Here is a 16,213-nt window from a genome sequence, read left to right as displayed (position 1 = left end):
CCTTTTCAGCACTTTCATTTTTCCTGATGCCGACAACCACAAAGTTCAGTGGTAGAGCAAACAATAGACAAAAGCTGTGTTCCTAACCAAGAAAAAACAGATACAAGTTTGTAGTTTAAATTGTGTTATTGTTATCTACACATTGTGATCTCTTATGCATACAAATATTACATAAGAAGTGGACCAAATTCCCACATGTAAAATATATGTCTTTATTTATTGAACTTTCTGTTAAGACTCAAGAGTGGACACTGTACATTGGAAAGTGTAAAACAACTTAGAAAAGAAAGCATCTTTTTCTACTATAAACCAAAGAATTTGACTTTGAGACTGGGAAATTTCACATCTATTGTCTTGTATACAATTATTTTCGTTTTGAGTTAATTATAGAAATATTTGTAGTTTTGGTTAAAAAAATATTAGGTCAAAAATTTGTTAATAGATTAATAGAAAATTTAACAATAATGATTAATTTAAGTGATTAAATTAATAAAAAATAAAAATCAAAATTAGAACAGCCATATTTTAAAGTCACATGGGATGTGCTTTACCTTAGTTTATTATTATTTGTTTAAAGGTACAGAGGCGTGAGCAAATGGGTCGGGCCAAGAGACTGTAGCGTGTGCAGAGCTTCTTCTGTTCGGGCGAAACCCGTAAAGCCCTTCAAAGTTTTGCCACCAAAGCCGAAACCGAACTCTTCTTCATCTTCTTTTTGATTTCTGATTTCTCATTGTAGTGGCAATGGCCTCAAACATTCCTCTCCATATCATCGATGACGACGGCCACGGCGACGGCCACGGCGACGGCCACGGCCAAGACGTAATCTAATTGTTACTCTCTTTCAGTCTTGCAGTTGTATTAGTAATTTTTGTTTATTTCATTTTAGTGGGTATTGATTTGTTTTAATTTTTAACTTAGGAGTTTGATTGGGAAGCAGCGGTTAGAGAAATTGACAAGGCATGTGAAACCAGAAATTCTTCTTCTTCTTCCCATTTTGCTGCTTATCCTCCTTTACCCCATATTTCTAAGAAAAACTCTTCAAGGCAATCCACGCTCGACAGATTTATTGGGAAGCTGGGACCCCGGCCTCCTGATAATCATCGGATGGTTGATGTTGAGGCTGAGGCTGAGGCTGAGGCTGAGGCTGAGGCTGAGGCTGATGAGGTGTCATTCGTTCAGATTGATGCTGAGGCAGCTAAAACTTGGATCTACCCAGGTTTTTATTTATTTCTTCCCTCCCCCCCGTTGCAGCTTCCGTAACACGCTTGTTTCCTTCCTTGCTCTATTGTTTTTTTATGTGTGTGTTGGGTAACTGGGTCTTTTGACAACCAAATTTTGATTCTTTTGGGTGGTTGTTGCTGAACCAATTGGTAAACTAGGTATCAGATTAGACAGTTTTTATCAATAGTTACTTACATATGGTACACCTATGTATATATAAATATAATGTATATATTTCTTTGGTGCTTTAGAAAGTATCGCTAGTCAGGAATCTACTAAAATATGAACCATTTTATTGCATCTCGATGAAGTAACTTGGCTAGCATACTTTTTCCCCCCTGTTTCCAATTTTTTGGGTAAATATTTTCACTTTTAGTATCAATTCCTTAAATCTACTATGTATTACTACATATGTTAGTTTGATGTTGGTGCACTTGCAATCGCATAGGGGGATATGTGGTGACTTGTCAACTCTTTTGCACAAAAGAAATTCATATTCATCAGTACTGATTGCTGAAGCAATTTATAAGATTTCTTTATAGACTGATCTACGTCTAACTATTATTAATTCAGTATTACTATAATGGTCCTAGTGGATTGTGTCCTGTTTGCTGAATTAATGATAGTGTTGAAATAACAAGTATATAATGAGGAGCATTCCAAACTCCAAAACTCGGACTCCAGTAATCAATACCCAAGTATCTGCGTACTATATTTTCTATGCTTTGGTACTGCTTCATGTATGGTACAACTCCTATGAGTCATATTCAATTGTAAGTCACTTTTAGGAAACATAAAAAATAGTAATTGCCCATTTTTTTCTCATTTACTATTTGGTCAAATAGGTAGGTTGATGTTAGCAATGCCAGTTACTTTGTTGCTAGAAAAAGGGTACAGACAATAGAAAATTTTTCTTTGTTTTTCCTTTATTGTTGCATTACTTCTTAAATTTTCTAGTTGTTATGCTTCCCATGGTCCTTTAAGAGGCACTTCAAACTTCGTTGGAAAGGACCAAGTTTCGTTTGTGTGTTGAACTGAATAAGGTTTTCCTCTTCATGAAGAATGTTTTTTTTTTTATATTTACATCAATCCTCCGTTCTGTTTGATCAACTAGAAAGCTTTAGCAGAAACAAGATAGTGTATATCTTTTAATCACTAATAATTTGAAAAAAAAAAAAAAAACAAAATTTAAAGTATTTTTCTACTTCCCTTTTTTGAAGATATTTTTGATTTTCTAAATGGCCTAATTTTGAAGTGTCTTTCAAGACTCTGTTTTTTAGCATTCACTAAGAATTCTAAGTTACCATCTCTCCTTTATTGTTAGTGCAGTTAATGTCCCTCTTCGTGACTATCAATTTGCCATAACCAAGACAGCACTATTTTCAAATACGTTGGTGGCATTGCCAACAGGCCTTGGAAAAACACTTATTGCCGCAGTTATAATTTATAACTATTTCAGATGGTATCCTGAAGGTAAAAGTTTTTTTCATGAGCATTCCTATAGCTCTATTACTCAAATCTTTCATGATTCATTTATGCTTTAGTGGTTGAATAATTATTGAGGCTGATATCTATCTCTTATATAAATGGAGTAACAAGCTCCTTGTCTGTTGCAAAATGTGTTATTGGATGTTGTATGAATTCTTCAATAGCACATTGCATTGTAGCAATTTTGTTTTTTTCTCTTTCACTTCTTCTATGTCAAACTGTTTGTGGGTACCTCTTGAAATCTCCATCTGGGCTCAAATTTGTCCTTTTTGTGGTCTAGCATAAATTGCATATGAGAATTTCAATTGCACATTGCATCCCAACATATTCTTTTTTCTTTTTGGGTTTCTTCTTGTAGCTTTCTCATGTCCAACCATGCTTAAAAGCAAAACCTACTACAAATCATAGGATCAAGTTGGCTCTGATACCAAGCTAGTGTGGTTTAGAGAAAAACTACAGTAAATGAATAGAATTAAGGCTGAAAAAAGGAGTAAGATCATTTATAATCCTAGCCATCTATCCTTTTGTCTACCAATTAACAAAGAAGACTGAAATAATAAAATAACATAATAGTAGTAGCTCCTATGTCATTAGGTTTTTATGTTCTTATTTCTTATAAATTCTCATAAAAAGAACAGTAGAGGTTCCCAATGTTTGGTTGGCTCTCCTTTCTTATTTTTCATGCACAACTGTTGGCGGTTTTACATGTAACTGGCTTCTGATAGCTGTAGACACATTTCTAGTACAAAATTTTCTCTGGTCTAGTATGGGCTTGTGAATTATTTGTTTTCTCGATCCCTTTTTACAATGCAAAAGTAAATTCATCTTTTTTTCAATTTTTATTTTTTTTGCTTCATCACTATATGGTTGATGTTCCATTTTAATGATAGTTAAGAATGGATAACTAGTTAAATTAGAAATTTAGGTTCCTATTTCCTATATATTATCTAATGTATAGTATTTTCTGACTATTTAAATAGTTATTGCCTTAATGTTTATTTGTCTTTACTCTTTAGAATGTATAATTTTGATTCAATTAGTTTTACAAAATGTAAGTTGATATGTCCTTGAACTATGATGGCTATTCTATTTTCTTTGACAGGGAAGATAGTCTTTGCTGCTCCTTCTCGACCACTTGTCATGCAGCAAATAGAGGCATGCCACAATATTGTTGGAATTCCACAAGTAAGACAACATTTCTTTTCTCCCTTATGAATGCAAGGAATTTGTCTTTTTTTCTTTTGCAGTTTCACAATTATTACATGTTTTGAGAAGATTTGGATCAATCTGATGCAGGAATGGACAATTGATATGACAGGTCAGATATGTCCATCAAAAAGGGCAAACTTTTGGAAGACTAAAAGAGTTTTCTTTGTTACCCCACAAGTTTTGGAGAAAGACATTCAATCTGGTGATTCTCTAAAGTAATTTTCACTGCATGTTATTGATGGATGGAAGATAACTGACTGGCTGACTTATGATTTTTTTTTTTTTTTACTTCTACCATTCTGCTTAAGGTCTTTCTGATATGTTCTTTTGCTGGATTTTTCTCATCAAATAACTTGTTGCAGGCACATGTTTGTCAAAGTACCTTGTGTGTTTGGTAATTGATGAGGCTCATCGAGCAATGGGAAATTATTCCTACTGTGTGGCAGTTCGCGAGGTAGTTTCCACATTTCTTTTAGTCTTTCAAACTTTTATTTTTCCCTTTTATTTTGAGCATGCTGTTGGCGGCAACATTTATAGAACGAGTTATTGAAGGTGCTAGTGTTACCCTAAATTTGTAGTTAATGTCAATGCCAGTGCAGCTGAGAATATTAGCTTTGACTGCAACACCAGGATGTAAGTTACAATTGTGATCTCATTGTGTTTTGAAATTGTCATGTAACCTTAATGCTTACATTGGTTGCCATTATTCAGCAAAGCAGCCTGCTATCCAGCAAATAATTGACAACTTATATATATCAACCCTTGAGTATCGCAATGAACATGACCATGATGTTAGTCCATATGTTCACAATAGAAAGATAGAATTGATTGAGGTATCCACAAGTTTTTCTCTTTTGAAATTTGTTGTTTGTTATTTCTAATAAAAGTAACATATTCCTTGCAATATTTCCAGGTTCCACTGGGGCAAGATGCTTCTGATGTGAATAATAAATTGTTAGAAATAATTCGTCCTTATGTGGCCAAGCTTCATGCAAATGGACTTATTCAGAACAGGGACTATCAGACTGTATGGTTCTACATATGTTATAATTCTTGGTTCTTTCTGAAAATTCATCATTTCTGCATCTTAGCTTATTCAGCTTTTAAGTCTAAGCCTTTTCATGGGTGTACTTGTTGCCTGTTAGAACTTCAGAATCTTTCAGCGTGCTGCTAAATTTGGAAAAAAAGGCAATAACTGCATTGCTATGAAAATTTAATCTAATATAAAAAAGTTCATTATTCACTTTATGTGGTAGCATTTCTTAAGAAACAAATTGGAGACGAAGCAAGGCAAAATAGTTGATGCTAAATAATTTCTTAAAACATCTATGGTTCTCAGAGCTGAAAGTATCTTTCTAGGACTTGAGTATTACAAGAATATGGTTGGATTCTTTTTATTGCATTGCTCGGATATAATTTTGAGAATTTTCTGCAATTTCTATTGTTTCCTAAATTTAAAAGCTCATTGTCTATATCTATTAATTAATTCTCAGAAATGCTAGAAAAACGAGGTTGATTTTTTGAACCTTATATGGTTGTAATTTATAAACTTCAAAAGTTACATTGAAATGACTCTGATTTTCAATTACCACAGTGGGGTGGTCCTGTTGTTCCTACTTACATTTCCATTTCCATTTGATAGTTAAGCCCGGTCGATTTACTTAGTTCAAGGGATAAATTTCGTCAAGCTCCTCCCTTAGATCTTCCACACGTTAAGCATGGAGAAGTTGAAGCATATTTTGCAGTTCTTATTACACTTTACCACATTAGGAAGCTACTTTCAAGCCATGGAATAAGGCCAGCATATGAGATGCTGGAGGAAAAGTTGCGACAAGGGTATGTGTTTGACCACTTTTGTTTCACAATGTGAAGAATTATTGTGCATATTTTACTCATAGCCACAGGGGATCAGTCTTGAAGTTTTTATACTGTATTCTATTTAGTAAAATGCTTCTGAAGTTGGGAAAAACTAGTATTCGATACTAAATGAGTGTCATCTGTTTCTTTTTGAAACAAAAATTACTTTCTGATTAGTGTTTGTAATCTTTTTAAGATAACTACAGGTATGTAGGAGTTGCAGGCAGATGATATGAACTGTATTTTAAGAATTAACCTTTTAGTGTATCTTTTATTTATTCTTATAAATTGAATCAGAAACAACATTAGTGACCGGTAAATAGCAGAAATCTAATGGTGATTTGTTATATTTCTGCTAATTGCTATTGGAGTTGAACCATGGAGGCACAGATGAGTGGGTGCGAATAGACAACTACAAGCACATGTGATATATGATTGAATCTACTATTATGTCCACTATTTTTTTTGTTAACCTGAATGTCTTCAAAGTTTTAAGATGTTCAGAATTGATTGTTGCAGGCCCTTTTCAAGACTGATGAGTAAAAATGAAGATCTAATGAATGCAAAGCTTTTAATGCAACGGAGTTTGTCTCATGGTGCACCAAGTCCAAAATTGTCGAAACTGTTAGAAGTATTGATTAACCATTTCCGTATGTCATGTTCAATTTAAATAATAATCCTGCATGTGGTGGTTTTTATCTGCCTCTCCTTCTGAATAGAAGCTACTAAGACCGGGATGCTGGAAACTAGAATTTTGAATGACTGATAATTTGGAGTCCTTTTATATACATAGTTAGTCTTTTATATATAGTGAAGCTTTGCAAAACAAATTGTAGTTTGTTGTGGCTTGCAAGACTTGTAAGATCTTTTATACTTGTCAAATTGATCATAAATACTTAAGCTTTGACTCATTTTGATACTTGATGGTTCACATAAATATTTTATTTTTTGTTATCTCAACTATGTGATAGGAAATGAGCAGTAGAAAAGGAGGTGAAAGGTTTAGGTAGGTCAGTCATTAGAAGTCTGCCTGCTTTTGGTTTATGGTTGGCTAGTATTATCTAGGTATTTATGATAGGTATAAATCAGAGTTAAATTGAATTGAGATTATAGCTAAAGGAGGGTAATGGGATCTAAGGATAAGTTTTCCAGAATTTTTTCAACAGCACCAAATTAGAAAGAATCTTTTGGGCTCTGTCCTTCTGCCACTAAAGTTAACCAGGAACACCATAGCAAGAGACACAAGTCAATGGAGAGGAGTTCCAGGCATCTGTGCCTCCAGTCCATAAACCTAAATAGGCATATTTTTTTTCTTTTTTATATCAAGAAAATTAAGACAAACAGAGATCGTAGACTGCTTTTAACCTACAAAGATGAAGATTCTGGATTGGAAACCAAGTGGCAGACAAGTGAATAACCATCTTGGACTCTGAAAACAAATTCGAAGTTTTAGGATAATCTAAACTTAGCCCTATGATGTAGATGTGCAGAAACTATAAATCTGAATTGCTAATACTGAAATTGCATATACGAGAAAGAAACAAATTTTGTCTCCCATGACTGGTAAGAAACTATAGGCTGTTAAACTTGTGATTTTGAAGGTCAGATCTTGTATTTTCTTTTCAGTCCATAGTTCTTGCATTTGTTGCAAAGAGCATATTCTAGCTTTAAGAATATAGAATTACTAAGCACCTAGTTTAAAGTCATTGGTTCTCAGTCTCGCTAGCAACTACCAGATCAACTTGTCATGATAAGGGAAATCTAGCACTTTTTGGTTGATTCCTGTCTCAAGTAGCTTTATAATTAGCTTTGCCATTTGATAGTTACCCTATTAGGAATTTCAGAATGGAGAAATATGTACTAAAGCATTCAGCCTCCTATATCCCTTCTACTATAATGGTTAGGGTTTTTGAAGGTTTTACTGTTGATTGTATAAATTGACTTTTGCATGTGGATGAGATTTATCACCTATATTTGGTCCATAAATTTTTTTTTTTTGTCTGAAGCTTTTTAATCATATATCTAGCACAGAATTTAAGTTCTCTCTCTCCCTCTCTCTTTTAATTATTATTATATATTTTACTGTATATGTTACAGAAACAAGGGATCCACAAAACTCCAGGGTGATTATCTTCTCAAATTTTAGAGGAAGTGTTAGGTGGAAAACAATTTTCATATTCTTCTTGTTTGTGACACTTTCAATGTCGAATATCTTACCATTCCTTGATATTAACTAAAATTGCTTTCAGGGACATAATGAATGCATTAGAAAGTATTCGAGATTTAGTCAAAGCAACTGAATTTATTGGTCAAAGCTCAGGTTTGCTGTTCTGTTAACCTTTTCCAATTGAATATGCTTATCCACAAGAAACATTATTGTTTAAGTATAAATTTAACATTTCAAGAAGCATTGGAAGCATTAAGCACAAGATGCAATTTTTTTTATGTAATGCTTGAATCCGTGTTAAATGGTATTGGTTAATTTTGAGGTTTGTTTCAGCCTAATATTAAACTCATTCTCTCCACTTGCTGCAAATTGTTCTATGTTGGATGTCGTATATCATGGCCGACGTTATTTGTTGCTAGCCTAAGCTCAGGTTTTTTTGTTCTGTTAACATTCTTGAGTTGAGTATGCTTATTGTTTAAGTATAAATCCTACATTTTAGAATCACTGGAAGCATTTAGTGCAGGGTGCAAAATTTTTTATGTAATGGTTGAATCGATGTTAAATGGTTTTTGATAGTTTTGAGGTTTGTTTCAACATTAAATTCAAGTCATTCAGTGTTCATTGAATCAATGTGTAATATCTTCAAGTGTAATATTGGTTTTATGTTGGACACCCTAAAGTTCAAACTAGATGCTAACCATAGTCTTTTTACAGGGAAAGCGTTGAAAGGCCAGTCTCAAAAAGTTCAACAGGCAGTTCTGGAGGTAATTATGTTAGCTTTAGTAATTCTTTTGGCTGTTTTTCTCATTTAGATTAATTGGCTTATCATGTTCGATGACAGAAATTTCGAGCTGGTGGCTACAATGTTATTGTTGCCACATCAATTGGTGAAGAAGGCCTGGATATCATGGAAGTCGATCTTGTAATATGTTTTGATGCAAATGTTTCACCTTTGAGGATGATACAACGCATGGGGAGAACTGGAAGGAAGCATGATGGACGAGTTGATATCCTTTTTTGTTTTATGATGCATGTTAAAAAAGTGGGTGGTTTATGAGTGTTAAGCAGTGTTATCTCACATTTGTTTGGTATTGGGTTTCTTATAGTCTTATATTGAAGTTAGGCACTTTTATTTTGCCTATTGCCAATTGGTTTAGGTTGGATGCTTAACATAATATCAGAGCCTAGGTCTAATTATGCTTAACATAACTCTTGGTGAGGTTGTTTATGTGTAGGCCCTGTGAGTTATATCTGAGGGGAAATGTTAAGTACTATTATCCCAGAACTTGTAAGCATTGAGTTTTCTGTGGTCTTATATAAAAGTTGAGACATTCCATCTATTATTAATTGGTTTTGGGTAGGATGCTTAATATGATATTAGAGCACAAGTTCTGTTATGTTGTTCTTCTTGCCTAACCCAAGTGAGTGTGACGACCCTTGGGGAGGTTGTCCACATGTAGGCCCTTGAGCTACACGAGGGGAAGTGTTAAGTGGTGTTATTCCATATCTCTTAAAATACTGGGTTTCTTGTGGTCTTATACTAAATTTGGGTTCATCAACCTACTGCCATTTGGTTTTCATGGTGCAGCAAAAAAAACTCTTTCTACTTTGTGATTTTATGGCTCTAATCCTCCCCCGCTAGTGTCCCCAATATGAGAATGTGAATGCTTATAATTCAGGTGTTTCCTTACAAATCACACTAGTTCTAGCTTGTCAAGGGTCAGAGTTGAAGGGTTACATGCGAAAGCAAGCCAGCAGCCGGTCTCTAAATAAGCATATGCGAAATGGTGGAATGAATAGCTTCAGTTTCCATTCCAGTCCGAGGATGGTGAGATCTATCTAAAGTCAGTTGGTCATGTTTTCTTGTTGCTCGAACTGTTATCTTATGACCCTTTTATACTTTTACCTTCCATCTCTAGATTCCTCACATTTTCAAACCAGAAGTCCAATTTGTAGAGCTCTCAATTGAACAATTTGTTCCTCGTGGAAAGAAATTGAAAGATGATCATGTTATGGAGACACCTCCTTTTAGAGAAAAACTAACTGTTGCAGAGACTGATTTAATTGCCAAGTATTTCCATCCTACCAGTGAGAGCACTTGGAGACCTTCTCTTATTGCCTTCCCTAGCTTCCAAGCATTTCCGTCCAAAGTATGTAAAGTAATGCATTCTTGCAGAACAGAGATGCTGATCGATTCCATGCAACATTTGCATGGCTTAACCTTTCCAGGAGGCAATGGGAATTTCTTTGTTGAGGTTCACACTTGAACTTTGTTCTGAAAATGTTTTCATTTCAATTTACTTCAATCTTGCTTATATATTTATCTAATGGATTCAGGATGAAGTCTCTTCAGCTGATCACTCTGTAGCTGGCATTGTTGAGCAACATGACAGTCCTACCAAAGGTAATATCATCTGGCAGCTTGAAAGGCTTTCTTGACAAATTTGTCTGTTAGAATTTAGGTAATATCATCTACCATTTTTCATGTAAAGGCCATAAATGACAAATCAAGGTTAAAACCCATATAGTCTTCCTCCATATTTGATTCTATAGTTAGAACGTCCAGATGATAATGGACTATATTTCCAACCAGTTGTCATTTAGGTATTAATATCAATCAACCTTTTCTTTTTTCCTTACATGTTGGTTGCTTGTCTGTTCTAATCCACTTTCATGACAGCTACACCAGTTATCAATAATTTCATCAGCTAAAGTTTTACGGTTAACCATTATTCCAGATTTTCCAGCTTTGGATAATTGTCAAGCTGCCAATTCTCAGTTAGGACTAACGGATTCTGCAGAATCACCTTTGAGGACTTCAAGAACGAAGGAGAAGCATGGTAGAGATTCTGGATGCGGAAGTCCCCAAGCACATTCCTTCGTATTTGATTCTGATTTTGTATCTGTTGATGCTTGTGGAAAGGTCCTAATTTTATCTGTTCCTTCGCTTTATCGGGAAGATGTAATGCATTCTAAGCATGCCAGTAAAATTACAAATGAGTTGCTAAATTCTTTGAAGCAAGAGGCTAGGAGTGTGAAGACTTTAGATGAAATCATGCAAACTGAAGCTGTTCAAAACATTACTGTGTGTCAGGAAAAAAGTATAGAACTTGATACTTTATCAACACCTAGATTTTGTGAAACTGATTTCGAGAAAGAGAAAATGCTAAATGAAGTCGAAAAGATTCCTGAGACTCCAGATGGTACTTGTGAAATGGCTGATGAAGCTAATATTGATCTCAGAGATACTGAACTTAGTCCCCGTCTAACTAATTTGATCAAATCAGGAGTTGTTCCAGAGTCTCCTATAGCTGATAGTGGTCAGTAGTCCTTACAGGCTAATATACTCTGAAATTTGTAGAGAAAGAGCCACTAATTCTAGCTTGATAAACATGGATTTTGCAGGGCTTTTAAAGCATGAAAGAAGAAATGAGTCCTTTATTCCAGACCAAGCATCATCTCCCAAGTTGTGCACTGAACTGATTTTGAGATCTTCAAGTCCAGTGGAAAGTGATAGGGGCAATCAGGAAAATAGCTCCCATGGAAGAAAAGTCTCAATCATGAAAGATGAAATGATACCTAAGATGAACCCTGTTTCTAGTATAAGATGTAGCCCTATTTCTCCACTTGTGGTGGAAGTGAAAAGTCCCTTGGTAAACCTTACAAACAGCTGTGGTAGTAAAAGTTGGCACTTAAGTTCTGGAGAAAAAGCAGAGACAGTTGAGCCAGTACGGGTGTTTAAAAGGTTGCGCAAAGTTGGGAATTGTGGAAAGGATAGGAGCTCAAAAATCATGAAGGAAAATTCTCTTGTCTCTCTAGCAAACCATGCCAAATCATTATCTGGTGCCAATCCTACTCAAACAAAGTCTGGTAGAGGTAACTCATGTCGTACATGACATGTTTGTTATTTCCAGTGAGGGGATTTTTCAGTTTTGACTTCTGCTTTTCCCCAGATTGTAGTTTTATCTTATGCTTTCAAGCAAGTTACAGAATGCCAAGAAAAAGAACTTGTATACGGGTTGTTGATCAGGCCTGTTTCATATTGTTGTTTTCAGGCAAAAAGAAGCCAGGGAATGATGTCAGAACGTTCATTGATGAGGAAGCTGAGTAAGTGCCTTTCTCCCCTGTTTTTTATTATCTAGGAAAAAAGAGGGGAACAGTTGCTAATTATTGACCCACCAAAGAAAAGGCTTCCATGCATTAATTTGTTCTGTCACATTATTATACTACGGAATTCCAATTGATAAAAGATGACAATTAAGTTCCATAACAGAAAGCTACTTGAGTGGGCATATTATATGTCTCACATTATGGTTGGTTAATTAGTATTTCATATATCTATTAATCTTTGCCTCAGGGTGTCGACAGAAGCTGAAGTCTCTACTGAAGAAACTGATGATGAGAGTGATTCATATGATGATAGTTTCATCGATGACAGGATAAACCTTACGGCAGGCAGTACCCAGATTGAATCTGGTAGAGTTGATATGATGGCAGTTTACAGGTTGCTCACATTTTCCTTCTAGTTATTTCTGCAATCATCTTAAACTCCCCATCAGGTTGCTACAGTCAGATGAAGGCCTAAATCTGTATCTTTTATACATTATTAGAGAAAATTATTAGCTATATGAACTGAAATGAGATAATAGAAACTGGCATTAGATCCGAATAGATGTAGAAAACAAGCCACCAATATTGTTTAAAGTTGACACCAGGTTGAAGGTGATTTCTTTAGTTTTTTCTTCAAACAAATATTATGATTTTCTTTCCTACTCTACATTGTTAGCTAGTTTCCCAATCACGAATCCAGTATTTATTTTCACTTGTAAGAACATTACAAATCTATCCATAAATTTGTAATACCCTTTAAAAGGTCATCTCCTTTTATTCCTCTTGTATTCATTGTTTGGGTTTTTGCCAAGGTCAGGCCTTAATGAACTAATTACTCTGTTATTGTAGGCGTTCTTTGCTAACCCAATCACCAATGGTGGAGCAAATGACTTGTTCTGCTTTCAGTCCTGACTGCGTAGCTTCCACAAGCAAAGATCCCGGAAGTGGGTGTTCGTCAGACAAGACATTGTATTCTCTCCTGTTACCTCAGCCCGAGTCCATAAATCAGACTGCAGCAAAGAATATGGAAGAGAGGATCTCCTCAGTATCCATGCCGCGCAGATCTTATGATTCAGAAGTAGAAAATCAGACTCTGCAAAGCAGAAAGCGAAAGTTGAGTTTCTTCCAGTTGGAGTCTATTCCTGCAATTAACTTGGAGCAAGAATTCCAATCTGAGGTTGGAGGCAAAGAGTTAAGTAATGCTTCTCAGCTGCCTCAAGTGAACAATGTCACTGGGAATGATAATGACTTTGATGATTATGATGATGATGATCAATTTTATGCAAGTCTAGATCTTGATGCCGTGGAGGCGCAAGCCACCATGCTTCTCAAGAACAAGTCCAAGCCATCAATGGAGAAGCAAGAGATAAATGCTCAACCAAACCTGCAGAATGGTGGGCATCAAGGTTCTCCATCATTTGATCTAGGGATATGGTAATTGAACCAAAATATTTAACCAGTTAATTTGTATGATAATATTATATTTTGGTTCAGGAATAATATTGGAAGCTGAGGTGGAATGTTTGTGCTAAGTGTAAACAATGTAATCTTTTGTATTATAGTTTGTACAGAGTTCTATATTTGTTCAATGGGGACAAGGAATGTATTTATTATGTATAGATAATGATATATATGGCCTTTGTATTAAATTTGTTCCACAAAGAAACTAATTAGAACCAATAATAACATGATTTATTTGCGATACAATGTTAACTTTATCATCAAATGAATTAAATTTGAACTATTTTTTCTAGCTATGGGTAAAATGGTTTCCATTTTATTCTAGCTTTGCGTTAAATGGTTTCCATTTAAAAAACAAGAAAAAAACAAGTTTCTCGGGGAACGTCAATATGGAATATAAATCTAGAGTGAAATAAAATTGTTTTTGGAATAGGAAAATTTGTTATAAGCTAGAAAGAAAAACAAATCGGGAAAAAAAGGTTTAGCTTTACATAATTCTAATTTAAAACTAATCAGAAGTCTCTTGAAAGTAGTTTAAAACAAGTAAAAATCAACGGAGCAAATGGATGCAATTGAGAAGTTTTAAAAATAAACACAGAATAAAAACAAGAATAAATAAAACAACTTGTGGATGAATCCAAGTTTGAGTGTAAAAGTAGATAGGGGAGTAATGGTAATGGAGGGTTCTCGAAGAGAAGGCTGATTGATTCAAGCGAAGCGAGTGGCGTCTTCAATCTTGTAGAGAAATGCAAAGAAGATGGGCTCTTGGACTTGTTTATTAAACTCTTTGAAGTTGTCTTTTAAATTTGGATTTCATTTCTTGGTTTGCTTATTTTAATTAATCTTATGGCTGCCCAATTCAATTTATTGGCTTGTTTTCTTTCAATCGGGTAGCTTTAATTTCAAGTGTTAATCTTGTGATAATATTGGTTCTTAACTCTTTATAATGAGTAGGTCATTATTCTAATTTGTTTCCAAGGATAATAGATATCCTCACATTGGTGCTGGGTTCCATGTCAAATTCATGAGGTTCCCCTTAGCTTCACATGTCAAGTAGTTTTTAAATTCACTTATTGAATTATTATCCTTCAAAGGTAAGACATAATCACAACCTTAGCCCGAATCTTTTCAATATTAATATATAATACTACCTACTTAAATATGTTATACCTGTATGAAAATAATTTGAAAGACATCTCAAAGCAACCTCCAAATCTCTAACATATCCTTTGCTAAAACCAACACCAATTCTTCTATCACTTCCCAATACAAACTCCTCAAAACAAACCTACCTATTGGACACATTAGATCAACTCGAACACCCTTTAATTTGATTCACTGCCACCTTACCATTAGGACCTAAATGATGGGGTCTTTACTCAATAGGATCCACATTATACCCTCTTTCTATTTCATTATAAAATCTTCTCCTTTCCTCTCTGTCGAAGCCCAATTTTATTTGGGCCCAAAATTAAATAAAAAATAAAATTAAAAACAATAAAATCCATTAAGTTCAAAGTTCAATTACAATGCTAGCCCAAATTTAAAATTCACTACCTAAACAACAAACCCAATAACCCAAAGCCCAACAAGCCCATAACCCAAAGCCCAACAAGCCCATAACCTAAACTATTTTCAGAAACCTTAAAACCTTAAGTCCTCTTTTGCGCCGCTCCTTGCCATGTCAACATGCTCGCGCCCCGAGGTTTGCCACTGTCAACTGCCTCTGCCACCGTCACCGTCAACCACGACCTTCAAAAAAAGAACAAACATACAAAAGAAACAGTAGAACGAACAGTAAAAATGAATAGTGTAACATATGGTTATAAAAGCCATAACCAGATTGTAATATTTTTTACGGACGAAAATATACAAAAAAAAAGTGTTAAAAAGAAGAACAAAAGTGACTTTTTTCTTTCTTGTTCTGTTTTATTTCAAAAAAAAAAATAATAAATAGAAGTAAAAATAGTTCTTCACCTGAGTCCTTTCATATACCCGTTGTCGGAACCCTTTTTCAGCGTCAAAATTAGCAAGGCAGGGGGTTAAAGATTTCTTTTTTTTTTTTTTTGTGTGTGAACCGAAGGTTTAGCCCTCAGATTGGGTCGAGAGAAGGCTGAAAAAGGCTTTTTCTTTTCTCTCCGGCCATCGAAGGCGACGGACGCCGTTGCCGATGATCGGTGGCCACGACGGACTCACGGCGACTCGATAGTCAGATTCTGGGCTGTGCCTAGATAGAAAACAGAGAAAAAGGAGATTTAAAAAAAAAATGCTGTTGGAAATGAAATTTTTTTCTGATTCTTTACTTTTATAAGACGTTGATACGACGTTATTTTGGCTTGACTTCAGAAGCCCCAAAATCGCGTCGTTTTGAAGTCAACTCCAAAATAGATTCGACCCGCCTTAAGATCCGCGTGTTTCTTAAAAATGGTCTATTTGCGCCTTTGGTCCTTTCGCTTTTGCGGCTTGTTTTAATTTAGTCCTATTTCATTTTTTTATTTTTTCTATTTTTCCATTTGATTTCTTTTTATTTTCATTTTGGCCCATGGACCATTTTAAGACTCGGATGCCCTAAACGATGTCCTTTCAATCGACCCAATTGCACGACCTGAACTGCCCTAAGATCCACGTGTTTCTTAAGGGGGATATTTGCGATTTTAGTCCTTCCGCCTTTTGAGTTATTTTAATTATAATTCCACTATA

At 34.9% G+C, this 16,213-nt stretch overlaps 1 protein-coding gene across 4 annotated transcripts; it reads left to right on the top strand.

Annotated features, from left to right (window-relative positions):
• Nucleotides 1–531: 531 nt before the first annotated feature.
• LOC108463850 (DEAD-box ATP-dependent RNA helicase FANCM) lies at nt 532–13,701 on the top strand. Of its 4 annotated transcripts, none has more exons than XM_053024209.1 (23): nt 532–819; nt 922–1,216; nt 2,551–2,694; nt 3,812–3,894; nt 4,006–4,120; nt 4,281–4,372; nt 4,497–4,551; nt 4,630–4,751; nt 4,832–4,945; nt 5,561–5,754; nt 6,295–6,425; nt 7,873–7,933; nt 8,025–8,095; nt 8,657–8,706; nt 8,784–8,949; nt 9,643–9,770; nt 9,862–10,197; nt 10,280–10,346; nt 10,681–11,262; nt 11,348–11,818; nt 11,998–12,049; nt 12,300–12,446; nt 12,902–13,701. In XM_053024209.1, exons 1-23 carry the CDS (start codon nt 742–744, stop codon nt 13,488–13,490), a joined length of 4,143 nt encoding a protein of 1,380 aa, XP_052880169.1. In that variant the 5' UTR covers nt 532–741; the 3' UTR covers nt 13,491–13,701. The 4 variants fall into 4 exon arrangements, with proteins under 4 accessions (XP_052880169.1, XP_017619294.1, XP_052880170.1 ...); XM_017763805.2 differs by having other exon boundaries at nt 543–819; nt 919–1,216; XM_053024210.1 differs by lacking the exon at nt 532–819 and having other exon boundaries at nt 1,076–1,216; nt 2,546–2,694.
• The last annotated feature ends 2,512 nt before the right edge of the window (nt 13,702–16,213 follow it).

Source organism: Gossypium arboreum, chromosome 13 (assembly GCF_025698485.1).
Source record: "Gossypium arboreum isolate Shixiya-1 chromosome 13, ASM2569848v2, whole genome shotgun sequence".
Lineage (NCBI taxonomy): Eukaryota > Viridiplantae > Streptophyta > Magnoliopsida > Malvales > Malvaceae > Gossypium > Gossypium arboreum.
This window is presented reverse-complemented; position numbering and strand designations above follow the sequence as displayed.

What these genes read in the sequence shown, in the direction of transcription:
- LOC108463850 (XM_017763805.2), top strand. Translation starts at nt 742, where the DNA reads ATGGCCTCAAACATTCCTCTCCATATCATCGATGACGACGGCCACGGC. An exon ending in ACTGTGTGGCAGTTCGCGAG is followed by an intron (nt 4,373 to 4,496) that starts GTAGTTTCCACA and finishes CTAAATTTGTAG; the next exon opens with TTAATGTCAATGCCAGTGCA. An exon ending in GAAGCATGATGGACGAGTTG is followed by an intron (nt 8,950 to 9,642) that starts ATATCCTTTTTT and finishes TACAAATCACAC; the next exon opens with TAGTTCTAGCTTGTCAAGGG.